Source organism: Lagenorhynchus albirostris, chromosome 3 (assembly GCF_949774975.1).
Source record: "Lagenorhynchus albirostris chromosome 3, mLagAlb1.1, whole genome shotgun sequence".
NCBI classification, from domain to species: Eukaryota; Metazoa; Chordata; class Mammalia; order Artiodactyla; family Delphinidae; genus Lagenorhynchus; species Lagenorhynchus albirostris.
Genome location: NC_083097.1, coordinates 126,467,311 through 126,483,785, shown reverse-complemented (window position 1 = coordinate 126,483,785; position 16,475 = coordinate 126,467,311). Strand labels below are relative to the sequence as shown.

At 43.8% G+C, this 16,475-nt stretch overlaps 2 protein-coding genes across 6 annotated transcripts in view; one reads left to right on the top strand and one right to left on the bottom strand.

Moving 5' to 3' along the window:
• Positions 1 to 1,076: 1,076 nt before the first annotated feature.
• Positions 1,077 to 10,581, top strand: RBM22 (RNA binding motif protein 22). Of its 3 annotated transcripts, XM_060144028.1 has the most exons (11): positions 1,085 to 1,283; positions 1,713 to 1,766; positions 2,731 to 2,760; positions 3,361 to 3,493; positions 4,765 to 4,865; positions 4,970 to 5,142; positions 5,956 to 6,156; positions 7,344 to 7,508; positions 8,262 to 8,350; positions 8,555 to 8,686; positions 9,459 to 9,729. In XM_060144028.1, the coding sequence occupies exons 1-11, from the start codon at positions 1,230 to 1,232 to the stop codon at positions 9,587 to 9,589; spliced, it is 1,263 nt and encodes a 420-aa protein (XP_060000011.1). In that variant the 5' UTR covers positions 1,085 to 1,229; the 3' UTR covers positions 9,590 to 9,729. The 3 variants fall into 3 exon arrangements, with proteins under 3 accessions (XP_060000010.1, XP_060000011.1, XP_060000012.1); XM_060144027.1 differs by lacking the exon at positions 8,262 to 8,350 and having other exon boundaries at positions 1,077 to 1,283; positions 9,459 to 10,581; XM_060144029.1 differs by lacking the exons at positions 1,085 to 1,283; positions 1,713 to 1,766; positions 2,731 to 2,760; positions 3,361 to 3,493; positions 8,262 to 8,350 and adding an exon at positions 3,516 to 3,749 and having other exon boundaries at positions 9,459 to 10,581.
• The window catches only part of MYOZ3 (myozenin 3), a 26,942-nt gene continuing 13,279 nt past the window's right edge, over positions 2,813 to 16,475 (bottom strand). For 2 of the 3 annotated variants that reach the window (XM_060144031.1, XM_060144033.1), the window contains one exon: positions 11,817 to 16,283. In XM_060144031.1, coding sequence (XP_060000014.1) covers positions 16,115 to 16,283 — 169 coding nt within the window. In that variant the 3' untranslated portion in view covers positions 11,817 to 16,114. Of the gene's footprint in view, positions 3,441 to 11,816; positions 16,284 to 16,475 lie in introns of those variants that run through there. The other variant, XM_060144034.1, reaches the window with a different exon arrangement.

The following is a 16,475-nucleotide window of genomic DNA, read 5'->3' as shown; positions in this document are numbered from 1 at the left end:
CAATAAAAAGGAACAAATTACTGATACATGTAACAATATGGATGAATTTCAAATACAATATGCGAAGAGAAAGAAATCAGACCCAAAAGGCAATACAGGATTCCATTTATGATATTCTGGAAATGGCAAAACTATAGGGGCAGAACACAGATCAGTGGTTGCCGTGGACCAAGCATGGGGAGAAGTGGATTCACTCAGCACAAGGGAACTTTTGGGGATGATAGATGATAGAACTATTCTATATTTGTATGACTATATGCAAAAATTCATAAATGTTCAAGTAAAAAGGGTAAAATTTTACTCTACACAAATTATGCTTTAAACCTCATTTTTAAGACATAAGGTGGCATAAATAAAAGTATTTGATGATAGGATATGTCAAAAACCATGAAAGTGATACCAGGACGCTTGAAATTCATAAAATATCGGCAGTGTGGTTATGAGTTGTTCCAAAAACGATGTAATAATACATGTGTTGATCCACAGGACCCTTTTCATTTCAGAAGTTGGAAACAGCACTATTGTCTTTGGATTTGTAGCTTCACCATTTTCTAGCTACACGACCAGAAGCAAGTTACTTAATCTCTCTAAACCTCAGTTTCCTTCTATAAAAGAGGTACAATAATACTTGCCTAGAGGGTAATGGTTGCCAGATAAAGTACAACACATCCTGATAAATTTCACTTTCAGAAAAACGAGTCATTATTTAGTGTAAGCATGTTTGGAACATATTTGGAACTAAAATAGGGTTCGCTGTTTATCTGAAATTCAAATTTAAGTAGACGTTCTGGGGTTTCCTTGCTAAATCTGGCAACCCTACAGAGAGAGGGCTCATTGTGGGAATTAAGTAAGACACGGTAACGGCAAGACGTTACCCCACCGTTTGGCATAATAAGCGCTCAGTGGGGACCAACGCTGTTTTAATCCCAACTCCTCATTCATTACTTGTTCCTTTATTCTTTCACCCAAATATTAAAATAAACCGATTGTACTTGTGACTCTTCATCCCTTGCTGTCACCACTCTGAAGAAGCACCAGGAAGCCAACTATCAAGCGAAGAAATTCTGAGCGGGCGACGTCATGACGCACAAGGCCCGTCCCCCGCTCAAGGGCGCACAAGACGCGTAAATAAGACGTCGACGGCCGGCAGGCAGCTTCGGGGCTTGACGGGATTGTGGCGGTCTTCTCTCCCAACTCGGAAGCTGCGGCTACCTCCGGACGCTCTCAAGATGGCGACCTCTCTGGGTTCCAACACCTACAACAGGCAGAACTGGGAGGATGCGGTGAGTATGCCTGCCGATGGAGGACGGAAAGAGGCAGCGAAGCCAGGCTTCCAGCGGGCGGGCAGGGACATGGCTGCGGCGCAGCCGAGGGAATTCCGGGGAGAAGCCAGCACCGCGGCCTAACTTTGCCACGGCTGAAAGCTGAAGGGCGGCCCTCCTGCGGGCTTGGAGGGAGAGGGCTTAGTCAGGGTCCGGCAGCAGCCCCCTTTCCATCCCTACTCCCTCCACTCTTTTCGAGCGGGTCTTTTCTCCCGCCGTCTGCCGGAAGTGCAGACAGCACCCCGTCCGCGACCCGGCCAGTGCTGGACCTTGGGTTCCTGCCCTGTTCCCCAACCTCGCTCCTCGTCCCCTCCCCCCGCCCCATCACTGTGGCCGAGATGGCAGGGTCTTCGGAGCCTGGCGTTCGACCAGATTTCCCATTTTCACCAGGACTTCCCTATTCTGTGCCAGACGTGTCTTGGAGAAAACCCATATATCCGAATGGTGAGTGATCGTGTGTGAAACGGGACTTACTGTCTGTGTTCTGTCAGTGTTGTGGTACTTGCACACTGTCGGTGATGTGTTTGTCTTAGCTGAGAAGTAATAATGCCCCTTTACTAACCCTAAGAGTACGACGAATTTGCAAAGGACTGTCATGCTTGTTCTCTCACTTTGGAGCTCAGCAACAGTCCTGTGATATAAGAGTCATAATAATAGCTAATATTCGTTGAGCATTTACCTAGGAGATAGGTCTGTTAACCAGAGGCAAAGGGAGTTTATGTCTTTTCAATATAGCAAGTAAGGTGTGGAGCTGGGATCTAAGTTCAGATATTCTGACTCCGGGTACCTCAGCAAATTAGGAGCAGACCCAGGACTAAAAATCTAGGTTTCCTGACTCCTAATCAAGTGCCTTTTGGCCTCTGCACCTTGTAATCTATTTAGTATAAGGTACCCTCTATCCTTACAAATAAGGGTAAAATTAGCAGCAGTTAACATTTAATACTTAGATTAGGGCTGTGTTGTGATCAGTCTTGGAGGTATTGGTTGACTATATGCAGGGGACCAGCACAGGATGAGTCTGTAGTAGTTAACTCTGACTAAACTTTGTAAAATGGGCTGGCCATGGCTGCATCCTCCATTTAGGGACTGTGGAAACCATTAGGAAATTGTTCTTGGGAGGGAACTGCGGAGCCAGAAATGAATCTAAGAGTTGCGGTTGTGGAAAGGTACATACTTACCTGGTGTTAGATCTGTAAGATTCTTAAGAGGTTATAACTTGTAGGTGACTAGATTATATCCCCAGCCCTCCCTTACCCCCCGTCCCTCCCCAAAAGGGTGGATTTTTTTCCTCCTCTCTTCAAGATGCCAGGGATTTCCAGATAAATTTCTTAGGTCCTGTCTAGAGAAGGAGCAGGCATTAGGTTTTCTTCTTTCCATAACTCATTCTTTTCTATTATTTCTATTTCAGACCAAAGAAAAGTACGGGAAGGAATGCAAAGTAAGTATATTTAAAGAGTAATGATTTAATTTTATATTCCGTTTCTCTTCCACTTGTTGAGGTATGAAGTCCTTTATAAAAGTGAGCGCTACACAGACATTCATGTATCATTTACATACTCATTGGCTGTTAACTATTTAGTGTAGGGGTAAGAAAATGAGCCCTTTAATGTAAGGATTCTTAACTTGGTGTCTGTGGTTGGGCTTTGAACCCCCTGAGATTGTATATACCAAGTATTGTTTGATTACGCACATGAGCATTTTAGCTGAGGAGGAAGGTCATAGCCATCGTAAGATTCTCAGAGGAGTATATGACACTCCCTACTCACCCCGTAAAAGATTAAGGGTTATATCAATAATGGTGGTGACCTCTAGGATGGGGAGGACTTTGATTTTTGAGTATTTTATTTCTGTACTATGTGAATTTTTTAACTACTGAGGAAGGGTGTTGTAAAGGATTGAAACATCATATGGTGTTTAGACTAGATGATTGCTAAGATCTCTTCTACACCCTAGATTCAGGGATCCTTTTATTAAATCTCCTGGATTGATTGTCCAGATCAGGACCATTAATACTCTGTGGCTTTATTTTGTGTTCCAGATCTGTGCCAGGCCGTTCACAGTGTTTCGTTGGTGCCCCGGGGTCCGCATGCGTTTCAAGAAGACTGAAGTTTGCCAGACCTGCAGTAAATTGAAGAATGTCTGTCAGACCTGCCTCTTGGACCTAGAGTATGGTATGTTTGCCCTGTCCCATAGGTCTGAAAGTGTGCAACTACTCTACACGACAAACCAGTTTTCTTGTCTCCCACTTCTCACCCGTCCTCTGGTTCTCACCCACTTTGGAGTGTCTGCTGTGCTCTGCTTTTCCCAAGAAGAAAAGAACCATACTAATTTATTCTAGCATTCTGAACAACAGTAGGGACTTAAAGAAAAGTTGGTAATTGATCAGCACTGGCCGAAACCTCCCTTCTGTATACCTTTGTAGCCAAGGTAAGTTAAAGGCATTGTTGCTATGATAGGTAATTTCTTTGCCTTTGGCTTCTTTCTAAATCCAGAGCTTTTTTTCCCACAATCCCTGACAAAGTTCTGGCTAATTGTGCTCTAGATTTTTGTATCAAATATATTGTTAGGACTGATACACTATATTGCTACTGTTTCAGAGTAACTGCTTTTGGGAGTGATTTTTTTAACTGCAGATGACTTTTTATTTATGCGAAAAATATTCTTTCAACAAAAGTTTCTACTATACAGTAAAATAAAAGGGAAAAGGAAAATACAAGTTTATCTATGTTAAGTTCAGAAAGTTGACTCTGCTAATCAGAGTCCTGGTCACATATTGTTTAATATTATCTGTATGTTTGTTAAGGGGGTGTTCTGATTCTGGAATATAATGACCCTTACATGACTGATTATCCAGAGGATGTGTAGGACAAGCCTAAAAATAATTCATTTTTTTATATTTATTTTAAATAAATTATGGCATATTAAAAGCTAGATGCATTATTAATTGCAGGTCAAATCTAACTAACTATAGTAAAAGTTTGTTCATCTAAAAGATTTTCTAAAACATAAATTTCGTGAAATTTCATGAAAACTCAGGAATTTGGATAATTTCTTAGAATGCTCTGTAGTAGTATTGGCCTGATGGTGCTAAAGATTTTGAATTAAAATAAAGCCTCTGGGGCTTCCCTGGTGGCACAGTGGTTGAGAGTCCGCCTGCCGATGCAGGGGACACGGGTTCGTGCCCCGGTCCGGGAGGATCCCACGTGCTGTGGAGCGGCTGGGCCCGTGAGCCATGGCCGCTGAGCCTGCGCGTCCGGAGCCTGTGCTCCGCAACGGGAGAGGCCACAACAGTGACAGGCCCGCGTACCACAAAATAAATAAATAAATAAAGCCTCTGGTACCAAATAAGAAAGTGGAGAAAATGATGTATTCTGTCTACATATTCAGTTTGGATATGGTTTAAAATGTATTTTGAGTTTTTTCCTCCTTTCCTTTGTTCTAGGCTTGCCCATCCAGGTTCGTGATGCAGGATTGTCTTTTAAGGATGACATGCCAAAGTCCGATGTCAACAAAGAATACTATACACAGAATATGGAGCGAGAAGTATGTTGCCACTTGCTTGATGTAGTTTTATATTTAATGAAAGAATCCTGGGGGATTGATACAACCTGTGTAATTTATCTTTTGAATGTGTCATTCCTTTATAGATTTCTAACTCTGATGGAACACGGCCAGTTGGCATGTTGGGGAAGGCCACATCCACCAGTGACATGCTGCTCAAACTGGCCCGGACCACGCCCTACTACAAAAGAAATCGGCCCCACATTTGCTCCTTCTGGGTGAAAGGAGAATGTAAGAGAGGAGAGGAGTGTCCATACAGGCAAGAGCTGAACTGCTTTTTCAGTTTTTGCTTTCAGATGATTAGTCATCTAAGAAGGGGGAGGTGCTAGCTTAAACTATTTCTGCTTTAAAATGTAGAAGTTTATAGAACTAGTGTCATATGTCTTATATCTTAGGACTAGAGCTTGATCAAATTGTTTTTACTTATAATGGAACTTTTACTTACAACCAAGCCTTGGGAAACTAAATTGCTCTGCCATAAAATATCAATGTTGACCTCAGAAGTTTCTGCCTAAGATGTAAGTCTTTGCCATCAGGGTATGATTGGCTTGAATCTCAGTGTATAGTTGAAATCAGATTAAGACCAGACTTGTAAAGAATGTGTAAGTGTGTTTGACTCAAGACTGCCAGGCATCTGGATTAGGAGTTCTTACTTTGGGGTTGGTGAAGCCTACACCCAACAAAAAGCTAGCTATGTTTTTTTCTGGGGTTGGGTCCATAGATTTAATAAGACTCTGAGTGGAATGCAAGACCTCAGACACATTAAGAACCCTTGACCTAGAGGAGGGTAATCATGTTTTTGTTACCTTTTGTTTTGGAGTGGATTGTGTCAAAAACATTTCTTTATAAGGAAACTCTGCCACGCTGTGGCCGTTTAAGTGGCTTTTCGGAGGCTAGCGAGTCCTTGTGTGATACAGTAAATCCCTTGATATTAGCTCTGTTTTAATAGTTATGTTTTGGTATGGCCATGGTTTCTAGATCAAAAGGGGACTTTTGTAGCTCCTGTTGGGTGGTATCTGTAAAATTTTTTCCCTTGTTTCACCTTTATGCATTGTTCTTTCCTGAACCATAGACATGAGAAGCCAACAGATCCAGATGACCCCCTTGCTGATCAAAACATTAAAGACCGATATTATGGAATCAATGACCCTGTGGCAGATAAACTTTTAAAGCGGGCATCAACAATGCCTCGTCTGGACCCACCAGAGGACAAGACTATCACCACACTGTATGTTGGTGGTCTGGGCGATACCATTACTGAGACAGATCTAAGGTTTGTGAATATAATTTTATGAGTTGTTTTTGCCTTCACCTGCCCTAGAATTTTTTTTTTTTTTTTTTTTGGCAAAAACATGATAATTCTGTATAAGGTACATTTTTCTTTAGTTGCTCTAGAGTTAGTGTCATGCTGACTGGAATTTTTATAAAGTTGTCCTTTGTGATGCCACGTAATGTTCCTCAACAGTGCTTATTCCATGCTTGTGTAGGGTATTAATTACATGAGCTTCTGTTTGGCCTAATAGCCATTAGAATTTCTAAAGATGGCACATATCCAAGTATGATTAATTTTGTAGGGGAGGGAGAGCTTTGCAATTATAAAACCTTATGGTTTAACTTGTTGGCTTTTTAAAGAGATTGGTATTTGGTAAATTTGTGTTATTCTTGGCTTGTATTTTGCATGGCTAGATGAAACATCTGGGCAGATACTGATGGAAATTGCCTCTTGCAAAGAGATAGAGGGGAGAAGAAACTCTTAGAGGTGTATAACCTGCCCTTGGTAGCTTGTCTGCATTAAACCCTAAGTGAGCTAGAGTGTCCCCAGAGGGTGGCAGACTTTCTCCCACCTGCTCTTTCTCTTCTTCTTTTTTACAACCTTAAAAAAGAATTTTTTTAAAAACGTTCTTGGCTCATCAGCCATGGGGGCTGTAGTTTGCCAACCCCTTATCTAGGGTTTAAGGTCTTTAGGGAGCCTTCTGGAGCCCCTTTTCCTCCATGGGAAGAACCCTGAGATGTTTGATAGCCTTTATTTACTCATTATTTTTCTTTCCCTTCCTCAATACTCAGCACCCACAATAGGGTTTAAGGTATGGGGGAACCACCTGCGGGTAATTAGGCAGATCACCATGGGGCCACCTGCCTTGTGGTGAATCAGTTAAAGAGTTAGTAATCCAGGGCTTCCCCGGTGGCGCAGTGGTTGAGAGTCCGCTTGCCGATGTAGGGGACATGGGTTCGTGACCCGGTTCTGGGAAGATCCCACATGCCGCGGAGCTGCTGGGCCCGTGAGCCGTGGCCGCTGAGCCTGCGCGTCCGGAGCCTGTGCTCCGCAACGGGAGAGGCCACAACAGTGAGAGGCCCGCGTACCGCAAAAAAAAAAAAAAAAAAAAGAGTTAATAATCCATATTCAACTTCCTGGGAATGTCTGTGTTATTAACTCATTTTTCTCTACCTGTATCCCTTCAGAAATCACTTCTACCAGTTTGGAGAGATCCGGACAATCACTGTTGTGCAGAGACAGCAGTGTGCTTTCATCCAGTTTGCCACAAGGCAGGCTGCAGAAGTGGCTGCTGAGAAGTCCTTTAACAAGTTGATCGTCAATGGACGCAGGCTCAACGTGAAATGGGGAAGGTGAGCATTAGACTGTATTAAAATAGCATTATTGAGGTTTTCAAGAACCTTTTCATTATCTGGGGACTAGTAAGCTTTCGGTGAATAGGCTTAAATCAATAGGACCTTTAAAAAGAATTTTTCATTCTGTCTGGCACTCCATTCCTTTGGTTATTAGGAAGATGCTACTTTGGAAATTTATTCAGGGTTTTGGTGATCTGATCCTTTGAAGGTTCATGTGTTTTTTGACCAGCTATTACAGGCCAAGGCTAATGCCAGGGCATGAAATGTGGCCTGAGAGTTTACACAGGAATTAGAACCTAGATTCTGTCCTCTGTAGGCCAACTATCTAGTGAAGAAGAATAGCTAACATAAGTTTGAAAGTGGTGATTGCATAAGAGAGACACAAGTAAAATGCCCTGGACATTCAAAGGTGGAACGTGTTTCTGGCTTGGAGCCAGGGAGACCTTTCACAGCAGCAGCAGCAGCAGCAGCAGCAGTCCTCACGGAGGGCTTTCTGAGCACTGGGCTCAACACATGGGTGTTGCCTCCTCCATCCCCTACAGCAGTTCTAGTGAATTTTGAACCCAAGTCTTTCTGGCTTCAAAACCTTTGCTCTTATCCACTGTGCACAATGGCATTTATGGGAAAAGAATGTGTGCCGAAAAGGAGGCAAGGAGTGAAGGAAATCCGTTTGTCTAGGAAACATGAGAAGCAGAGGTGTGAGAGAAGGTGGGACCATGTGCTGATGGCGTAAGGGTCTGTGTCTCCCAGGTCCCAAGCAGCCAGAGGAAAAGAAAAGGAGAAGGACGGAACCACAGACTCTGGAATCAAGCTAGAGCCCGTTCCAGGGCTACCAGGAGGTGAGTGCAGACTTTCTGCCTACCTGGTAGCTTGCTAACTTCAGTTGCTCACACTGCCCTCGTGTCCCACGGATGTTAGAAGAGACCCAGGTCTCTGGCTCCCAGCAGCTGTGTTCTCCCAGCAGGACCTCCCAGGATTTCAAGGCAGTGGAAGCGCTGTTGCACGGTTGTCCTCTGCTCTAACCAGCTGTTTCTCTTCTTTAGCTCTTCCTCCTCCTCCTGCCGCAGAAGAAGAGGCCTCAGCCAACTACTTCAACCTACCCCCCAGCGGTCCTCCAGCCGTGGTGAACATCGCCCTGCCACCCCCGCCTGGTATTGCCCCGCCCCCACCCCCAGGTAACCAGCTTCCTTCTGAGGAAATCGGGAAACCCTGGCGAAGTCCTGTAGGCTGTGGGTGTGTTTTAGCTTGCAAAGCCTTTACTACCTGCCTGCAACAAGGTAAGGAGTTTGCACCAAAATGTAAATTCGTCAAGAAAGTCGTGTTACCAAAAAATTGTCAGATGAACTAAACAGTGTGCTTGGTCATGTAATGAAGTTACATTTTGGCTCAAGCTCTTTATCTTGTTCGTGACAAGTAATAAACAGTTCAGGGACTTGCACTTTGTATAGCACTGCTCTTTATAGCACTGTCAATGCCAGTATGAGCAGTGTGAGTAAATCACAAGCAGCAGGTTCTCCTGGGCAGAGTTCCCATACTCTGGAGAAAGTTCTGGTTTCTGAACACCCTTCACTCGAGTATAAAGCATTGAGGTTAATGATGACAGGGTGTTGCCATCAGCCTGATTTCTCCCTCACCTCCCCAATTCTGATCAAATCCTGTCTGATAGGCTTGGCATGTTTGATAGATAGCAGAGGCTCAGATGACATACTAGCAATACCTGAGACATGTGGAGTTTTTTTTTTTTTAAGCCATCTTGAGGGGGAAGGTTTCTAAAACCAAGGAAGTCATGCAGGTAGACATTCCTAAGCAAGTCTTGTGAACTGACATTTTCTGAAGCCCCGTGTCAATTTGATTTATGTGTAGGTGGTATTGACCTTAGAAAATTCAGGGTTTGAAAGGTTGTCAAGAGAACTGCAAGCCTAACAGATTTTTCTCTCCTATCTGTAGGTTTTGGGCCACACATGTTCCACCCAATGGGACCACCCCCTCCTTTCATGAGGGCTCCAGGACCAATCCACTATCCTTCTCAGGACCCTCAGAGGATGGGAGCTCATGCCGGGAAACACAGCAGCCCCTAGCACATTATCACCACTCTGGGGCTCTACAGAAGAGAGGGCGCTTAAAAATCCCAGTAAATGAATCTTGGAATAAATATATTTTTCCTTCCTTTGTAGTTTCCATGATAGCGGAATGTATTCAGATGTGGGCAGTTGGAGAACAACAGCCATGCTTTCCTACATGTGCTCAAAGGATTGATGGACCTGAAATAAGCTGCCATTAACATATCTGGTTACTACTATAACATTACTAATAAAGTTTAATGCCTCTTCCCCTTATCTGTGTGGGGAACAAGCAACTGGGTAAATTGGAATGTCCAGCGGAGTTACCATCCCAATTAAATGTTCATTTTGTATCTTTTCTGGGGGGAAAACGTTGACCTGCAGTAAAAAAACAAACAACTTTGACCATTTTTATGTCCATTGGATATTTTCCTTTTTATCATCTAAAAAAAGATTACTAGTACTAATCATTGTAGTGGCAAGAGTGTGATTTAACGCTTCTAAAGTCACACTCAGAAAGACAAGTAGAAACCAGCATCCAGCACAGCCCAGGTCTTTTCTCATCTCTCCTTTCCTCATTTATTACTAAAGGAATCTGGCTGATAGTTTTACTTCTTTATGCTACCAAAAAGAGACAAAGATAAAAATTACTTTTTATTCCTGTCAATCGGATGGAAACACAAATGTCATGGGGTTTTGTATCATTGAAGAAACCTGGTGTCTAGGATGAAATTATTTTAAAGAACTTCCAGTAAAACACTTGAACAAACTGTGAAAGGAAAAGAATTAGAGTGTGTTTGAATGGAAGACTTGTGACCTATAGCTGGAACTTTGATCTTCAGCATTCACCTTTGTGTGACTTCAGCGTCTCGTTTTAATTCCCTGCTTCTGGGCAGGGGACTCCGGTCTTAGAATATTTGGATATACCTGAATTGTAGATGGCAAAAAAAAAAATTGATGTTGTGTTGTGGTTTTGTTTTTAAAAAATTAAAACGGGTCAGTTTTCTAAATGTTGTCATAGGTTTATTTCTGTTTTCTTTATCCTTGGTAACTGAACTTGAGGTCAGTGGGAGTTAGAAACAAGTTATATATAAATATGTTTTTGCTTTAGACTGTTTTGATTCTGATCTCTATCCATTCTGAAAGAACCAGGCCTTTTTAGTACTTATGTCAAAGGTTAGTTGTGGGCTTGAAATAGGAATACACAGAAGGCACAGCACAGAACCTGTCATGTGGTTGTTGATACATGGTAGCTTTAAAAAGTTGTCCTAGTATTATACAAGTCATTTTAAAAGGAAACAGGAAAAATTTATCTACAAGTGCATTTTTCCAGGAGCCAATTCCCATGTCATTTTTATCTAAAATACGTACTTACAGAATGGATATACCCCTTATTACCCTATTTTAGCTTCTCTGGAGAATTTTTGTTGTTTTCTTCGAGAAGACTTTATCTTGCCTTTCTTTTTTTAAGATCTAAAATTAATCTAGAAGCACTTAGAAATTTTTATTTTAATTCTAGTAATATCAGATGTGAAGCAATGTAGGGGTACTTCCAAGTATTTTGACACCCTTTTGGGTAGGGTTTTTTACTTTTGAGCAGGTGAGAGGTTTTTAGCCAATTTGTGAATAATGTGAAACATAGTGTTTTAATAATTGCTAAATTCAGTTATATCTATACATGTTATATACACATGTAAATATGACTATCCAATTTGCATATTCTTGCCTTTTTGCGAAAGATTCTAAATTTTGTGCCCTTACCTGGCTGTGGATGTGTATTTGTTTTTAAAGCATAAACCAACATAAATTGAAGTATAGAATAGATGCTTGATTAGTCTTTCTTATGGAAATCAGAATTATGAGCAATTAGATTTTGGCAAAAACTCGTAGGTGCTTACCAAACTCCATTTCCTTCTCTAGGGCATACAGCCAGGGGTACACTTGGCAAAAAGTAAACTTTGCCATTCCCAGACCTCGGTAAAAAACATCTCACCCACCCAGTCCTATGAGCTCTTTCCCCATCTGCTGGCTGAATGCACAGGAGGATGATCCCTGGAAGATGGCAGAGTCACACAATGGAAGGAGCCTGGGTTACTTTATCACTGCTTCAAGGAGAGCATTGTGATAAGAGGAATTTTTGTTACAGTAAGCCATTGAGACTTGGGGATCTGTCTGTAACAGCAGCTAGTGTTACTCTCATAAAAGATGTAGTCAGATCTGATCACAAAAAAAAAGCAGAAACCCATTTTTGTACTGAGTAATGGTGATTTCTTAAATTTATTTTTATTCAAGTATAGTTGATTTATAATGTGTTAATTTCTGATGTACAGCAAAGTGACTCAGTTATATACATATATACATTCTTTTTTATATTCTTTTCCATTATGGTTTATCCCAGGATATTGAATATAGTTCCCTGTGCTATACAGTAGGACCTTGTTATTTATCCATTCTATATGTAATAGTTTACATCCACTAACCCCAAACTCCCAGTCCAACCCTCCCCGCCCCCACCTTGGTAACTACAAGTGTGTTTTCTACGTCTGTGAATCTGTTTCTGTTTTGTAGATAAGTTCATTTGTGTCATATTTTAGATTCCACATACAAGTGATATCATACAGTATTTTTCTTTCTGACTTACTTCACTTAGTATGATAATCTCTAGTTGCATCCATATTGCTGCACATGGCATTTCACTTTTTTATGGCTGAGTAGTATTCCATTGTATATATGCACCACATCTTCTTTATCCATTCATCTGTCAATGGGCATTTATGTTGTTCCCACGTCTTGGCTATTGTGAATAGAGCTGCTATGAACATTGGGGTGCATGTATCTTTTTGAATTACAGTTCTGGCCAGATATATGCTCAGGAGTGGGATTGCTGGATCATACAGTAACTCTAGTTTTAGTTTTCTGGGGAACCTCCTTACTGTTCTCCACAGTGACTGCACCAACTTATATTCCCACCAACAGTGTAGGAGGGTTCCCTTTTCTCCACACCCTCTCCAGCATTTGTTATTTGTATACTTTTTAAAAAATAAATTTATTTATTATTTATTTTTGGCTGCATTGGGTCTGTTTCTGTGTGTGGGGCTAGTTGCGGCAAGCGGGGGCTACTCTTCATTACAGTGCACAGGCTCCTCATTGCGGTGGCTACTCTTGTTGCGGAGCACAGGCTCCAAGCACGTGGGCCTCAGCAGTTGTGACACGTGGGCTCAGCAGTTGTGGCTCGCAAGCTCTAGAGTGCAGTCTCAGTAGTTGTGGCACACGGGCTTAGTTGCTCTGTGGCATGTTGGGTCTTCCCAGACCAGGGATTGAACCTGTGTCCCCTGCATTGGCAGGCGGATTCTTAACCACTGTGCCACCAGGGAAGTCCCCCATTAACTTTTTTAAAAGGAGGGATTGTCTTGGTAAAATGTAACTCATGTACAGAAAAAGTGCATAAACACAGAAGCACAACTAAGTTAAATATTTTAAAGTGAATATCTGTGTAACAATCACACAGATCTAGAAATAGTCCAGCTTTCCCCAGAAGCATTTTATTATGTCCCTTCACAATCACAAACCTTTCTTCCTCCAAAGTACCACCATCCTGACTTTTATATTCAACACCTCCTTGCATTAGTAAACATATGTTTGTATATGTGCCTTCCTTTGCTCACCATTTTGTTTCTGAGATGCATCCATATTGTTGTATGTAACTGTAGTTCATTGATATTCACTGATGTGAACTGCCATGTCTATTGTCAGGTTTCCCAACGTTTGGGCTATTCTCAGCCCTTTTCATTTCCATGTCACGGTCTGATTTCATTCATGTATAGAACAAAAACAGGCCAAAGCATAGAGTTTATATGAAGGGCCTACTAGGCCCCCAAATTACATGAAAGGTTAATGACCTGCTTTTTCAGGATCGAAATTTTACTTGTTGAATGAAGAAGCAAAATACAGAACAACAAATACCGTATGATCCCATTAAAAGAAAGATATATCTTTGTATTTATGCATCTATATACATGTAAATATTTATTCAAATAAGTCTAGAATTCTAGAGTGACCAAACTATTACCACTGGTTACCTCTGGTATATGGGAACGGGGCAGAATGCAGGAGAGTGGGAAAGTCTATGTATGTGCATGGGAGGAGCTATGTGGGCAGATACCTTCACATTTTACTTCTTCATTTATTTATTTTTACAGTAGGCTTTTTTTTTTTAAACAACATCAGCAAAAGTCACATCAGAATAAGGAAGGAATGAGAATTTACTTTGGGGTGCAGCAGGCTCCCTACCAGTCTCTCCTCTTCTGTCCCTGGTGGCTGCCATTACCCTCAGGGCACAGCAGAGCCAACCCAAGGCAGACCAAATCCTCTCTTCTGTTTCAGACACTTCAATGGTTGGCTTTCAGCTCTTGGAAACATGACTTTAAATGGAAGCCCCCGAATTCAAGCCAACACATCAACTGCAAGCAAATCTGAGTCAGCTGTTGGCCCCTTGAAACTGTGTGGGGCAGAGTGAAACTCCAGAGCAAAAGGAAAACGCAACCACTATCCCGTGCACCTGGGAACCAGCTAGATTCCCAGCCTTCTCATCTCCCCAGGAGAGGGCGTCAGGGTGGAGACAGAGGGAAGCAGCGGGGAAGGAGGTGAGCCATGTCCAAAAGAGCCCTACGGTGATCAGAGGCTTTCCTTCAGGTTTCAGCTTTACGGACCCCCAGTGACATTTCCACGAGCCTGCTTCTCAGGGTGCACTCACTGCAGGAACATCTTATCAGCCAAGAGTAGTAGCTGCATGGAATCTGATAACGATTGAGTGCTTATCAGGTATGTGTCCATCACTATGCCCACAAAACTCTATGCAGGGCCTTCTACTCTCGTCCTCATCTTACAGGTAGAGAATTAGAGGCCCACAGGCGAGAAATGACTTGAGTTCACACAGCCAGTGGTGGCATTAGAACCCACCCCATCCAGTCTGAGCCCCAGCCTGTACTCTTAACCTCTAAACTCTAAAGCAGGGCACCATGACTAGGTGATTCCAGAGTGAATGGGCTTGGCCGCCCAGTGGGGTGAGAAGAAACATCCACTGGAATCGGACAGATCCCCACTTGTCCCTGGACAAGTCACTTCCCCATTGTGAGCCTGAATATCCACATCCGTAAGACTGGACCGTACCTTTGTCTCAAGGTTGTACTGAAAATTAGAAATGGGGTATGGAGAGAACCTACTACCGGCCCAAGCCCTGAGGCACCCAATAAGAAGCAGCCACAATCATCATCATCACCACCACCTGCAGGGAGGCGTTCCTTGCCCTTCTCTTCCTAACGAGCCAGCATACAGGCCGAAAAACTCCTGGCGGAGACTAGCACAAGATCTACCCTGGCGCCTGCTCTAAATGGTGAGTGGAAGGGGCTGGAAAGGGGTCGTCCTTGTAAGCACCCTACTCTGCACCTGTCCTGTGAGGTGCCGAGCGCTGCCCCTTCTTTCTGACCCCATGGCCGCCTCCCTAGTCCAGGCCTTGTTCCTTCAAGGATCCTGGCGTCCAGCTGTACTCCTCTCCAGTCTGTGCTGCACCAGCGAGACCCCTTGCTCTCCAGCCTAAGAACCTCCCCATCTCCTTAGTGCAGCCCACCCCACTCTGGCCCCCTGAGGAGTCACTGACTCCTCTGACATTGCCATCTCCCTTCTCCACAACACCTGCCCCCATGACAATTCTGTACCTTTGCCCTTGCTGTGCACTTGCCAGGAATGCCCTCCCCATCACACTCTCCCCATCACACTCTCCCCATCACACCCCCTTCCCTTGAGGGACTGTCACTCCTCTGCGGCCCCACTTGAATCCTCTGGGAAGCTTCCCAGAATCCCACCCCACACGCAGGGTTAGAGAACCCCTCCTCTGCTTCACTGGTACTTTGTTCCTCAGTAGTCAACTAGCGTGCTTTAGGGAAAATTAAGATGACTTCCTGCTTTACAAATCTGTCTCCTCTACTGTCTTTTCCTCCCTAGGCTAGGGCCTGGGCTTACCACACCCTCTCCCTGGAGCTGGCCCAGCGGCTAGCACACAGTTGGTGCTTAGTAAATGTTAACAGCGTAAATAAGGACCATCTGTGTCTCAGTAAAAGGAAAATCTAATTATCAGAGTGATTCACAGGTAAATAGGCGGCTAGCGAGCTCCCTGTCATTGGGGCAGCGTAGCTAGACTACAGGAGCAGGAAAGAGTGGAGGCTTGGACGTGAAGTCATTGGTGGTTTGGATTCCTAAAGATACAAACCGGGGACGAGTTTTCCTGGAATCAGCTGGGAGTACTGGTTACTATAGAGACCCTCCACTCAGGAGATTCTGATGCTGCAGGTTTGGGACGGGCCAGAAGTCTGTATTAAAACACCTCCAGGTAATTTTGAAGCACACCACATTTGGGAACTGCTGAACTTCGTGACCTTTGAGGCCATTTGTGTGTGATGGCCCTTCGTAAACTGTGAAGTGCTGTCCACGAGTCTTGGCTCCAGGTGTTACCCGAACTCTGAGATGGGGGAATTGAAGCGGCTGGGGCTACAGCTCCTCAGACTCTGGGAGGTTGCGGACCCAGCCCTGGGCCACCCTGTTGAAGCTGGGTCTGAGGCGGAGGAGTTCCAAGCCACTGGTGAGCTCCGGGACGAAGGGGGTGCCTGCCCTCGGAATGGTTTCCCCCACCAGGGCTCCTCCAAAGGGCACTGGTGTCCTGGGGAGAGAAGAGCAGCAGGGGAGGAAGGCTGTGTGGGAAAGGGTGGCGGAACAGACCTGTGGGTCGCCACGGGAAGCCCCTCCCCTCCTCTCTCTGGGCCTCAGTTTCCCTGCTGCTCAGCAAGGTTTTGTACTGTCTTTAACAGGTTTCTCCAGCTCTGCCCATTCTCAAATCTGCCCCTAGTGGGGA

Excerpts from the sequence above, each read along its gene's own strand:
- RBM22 (XM_060144027.1), top strand. The coding sequence starts at position 1,230 with ATGGCGACCTCTCTGGGTTCCAACACCTACAACAGGCAGAACTGGGAG. Across the intron at positions 2,761-3,360 it reads AGTACGGGAAGGAATGCAAA|ATCTGTGCCAGGCCGTTCAC; the intron begins GTAAGTATATTT and ends TTTGTGTTCCAG. Across the intron at positions 5,143-5,955 it reads GGAGAGGAGTGTCCATACAG|ACATGAGAAGCCAACAGATC; the intron begins GCAAGAGCTGAA and ends CCTGAACCATAG.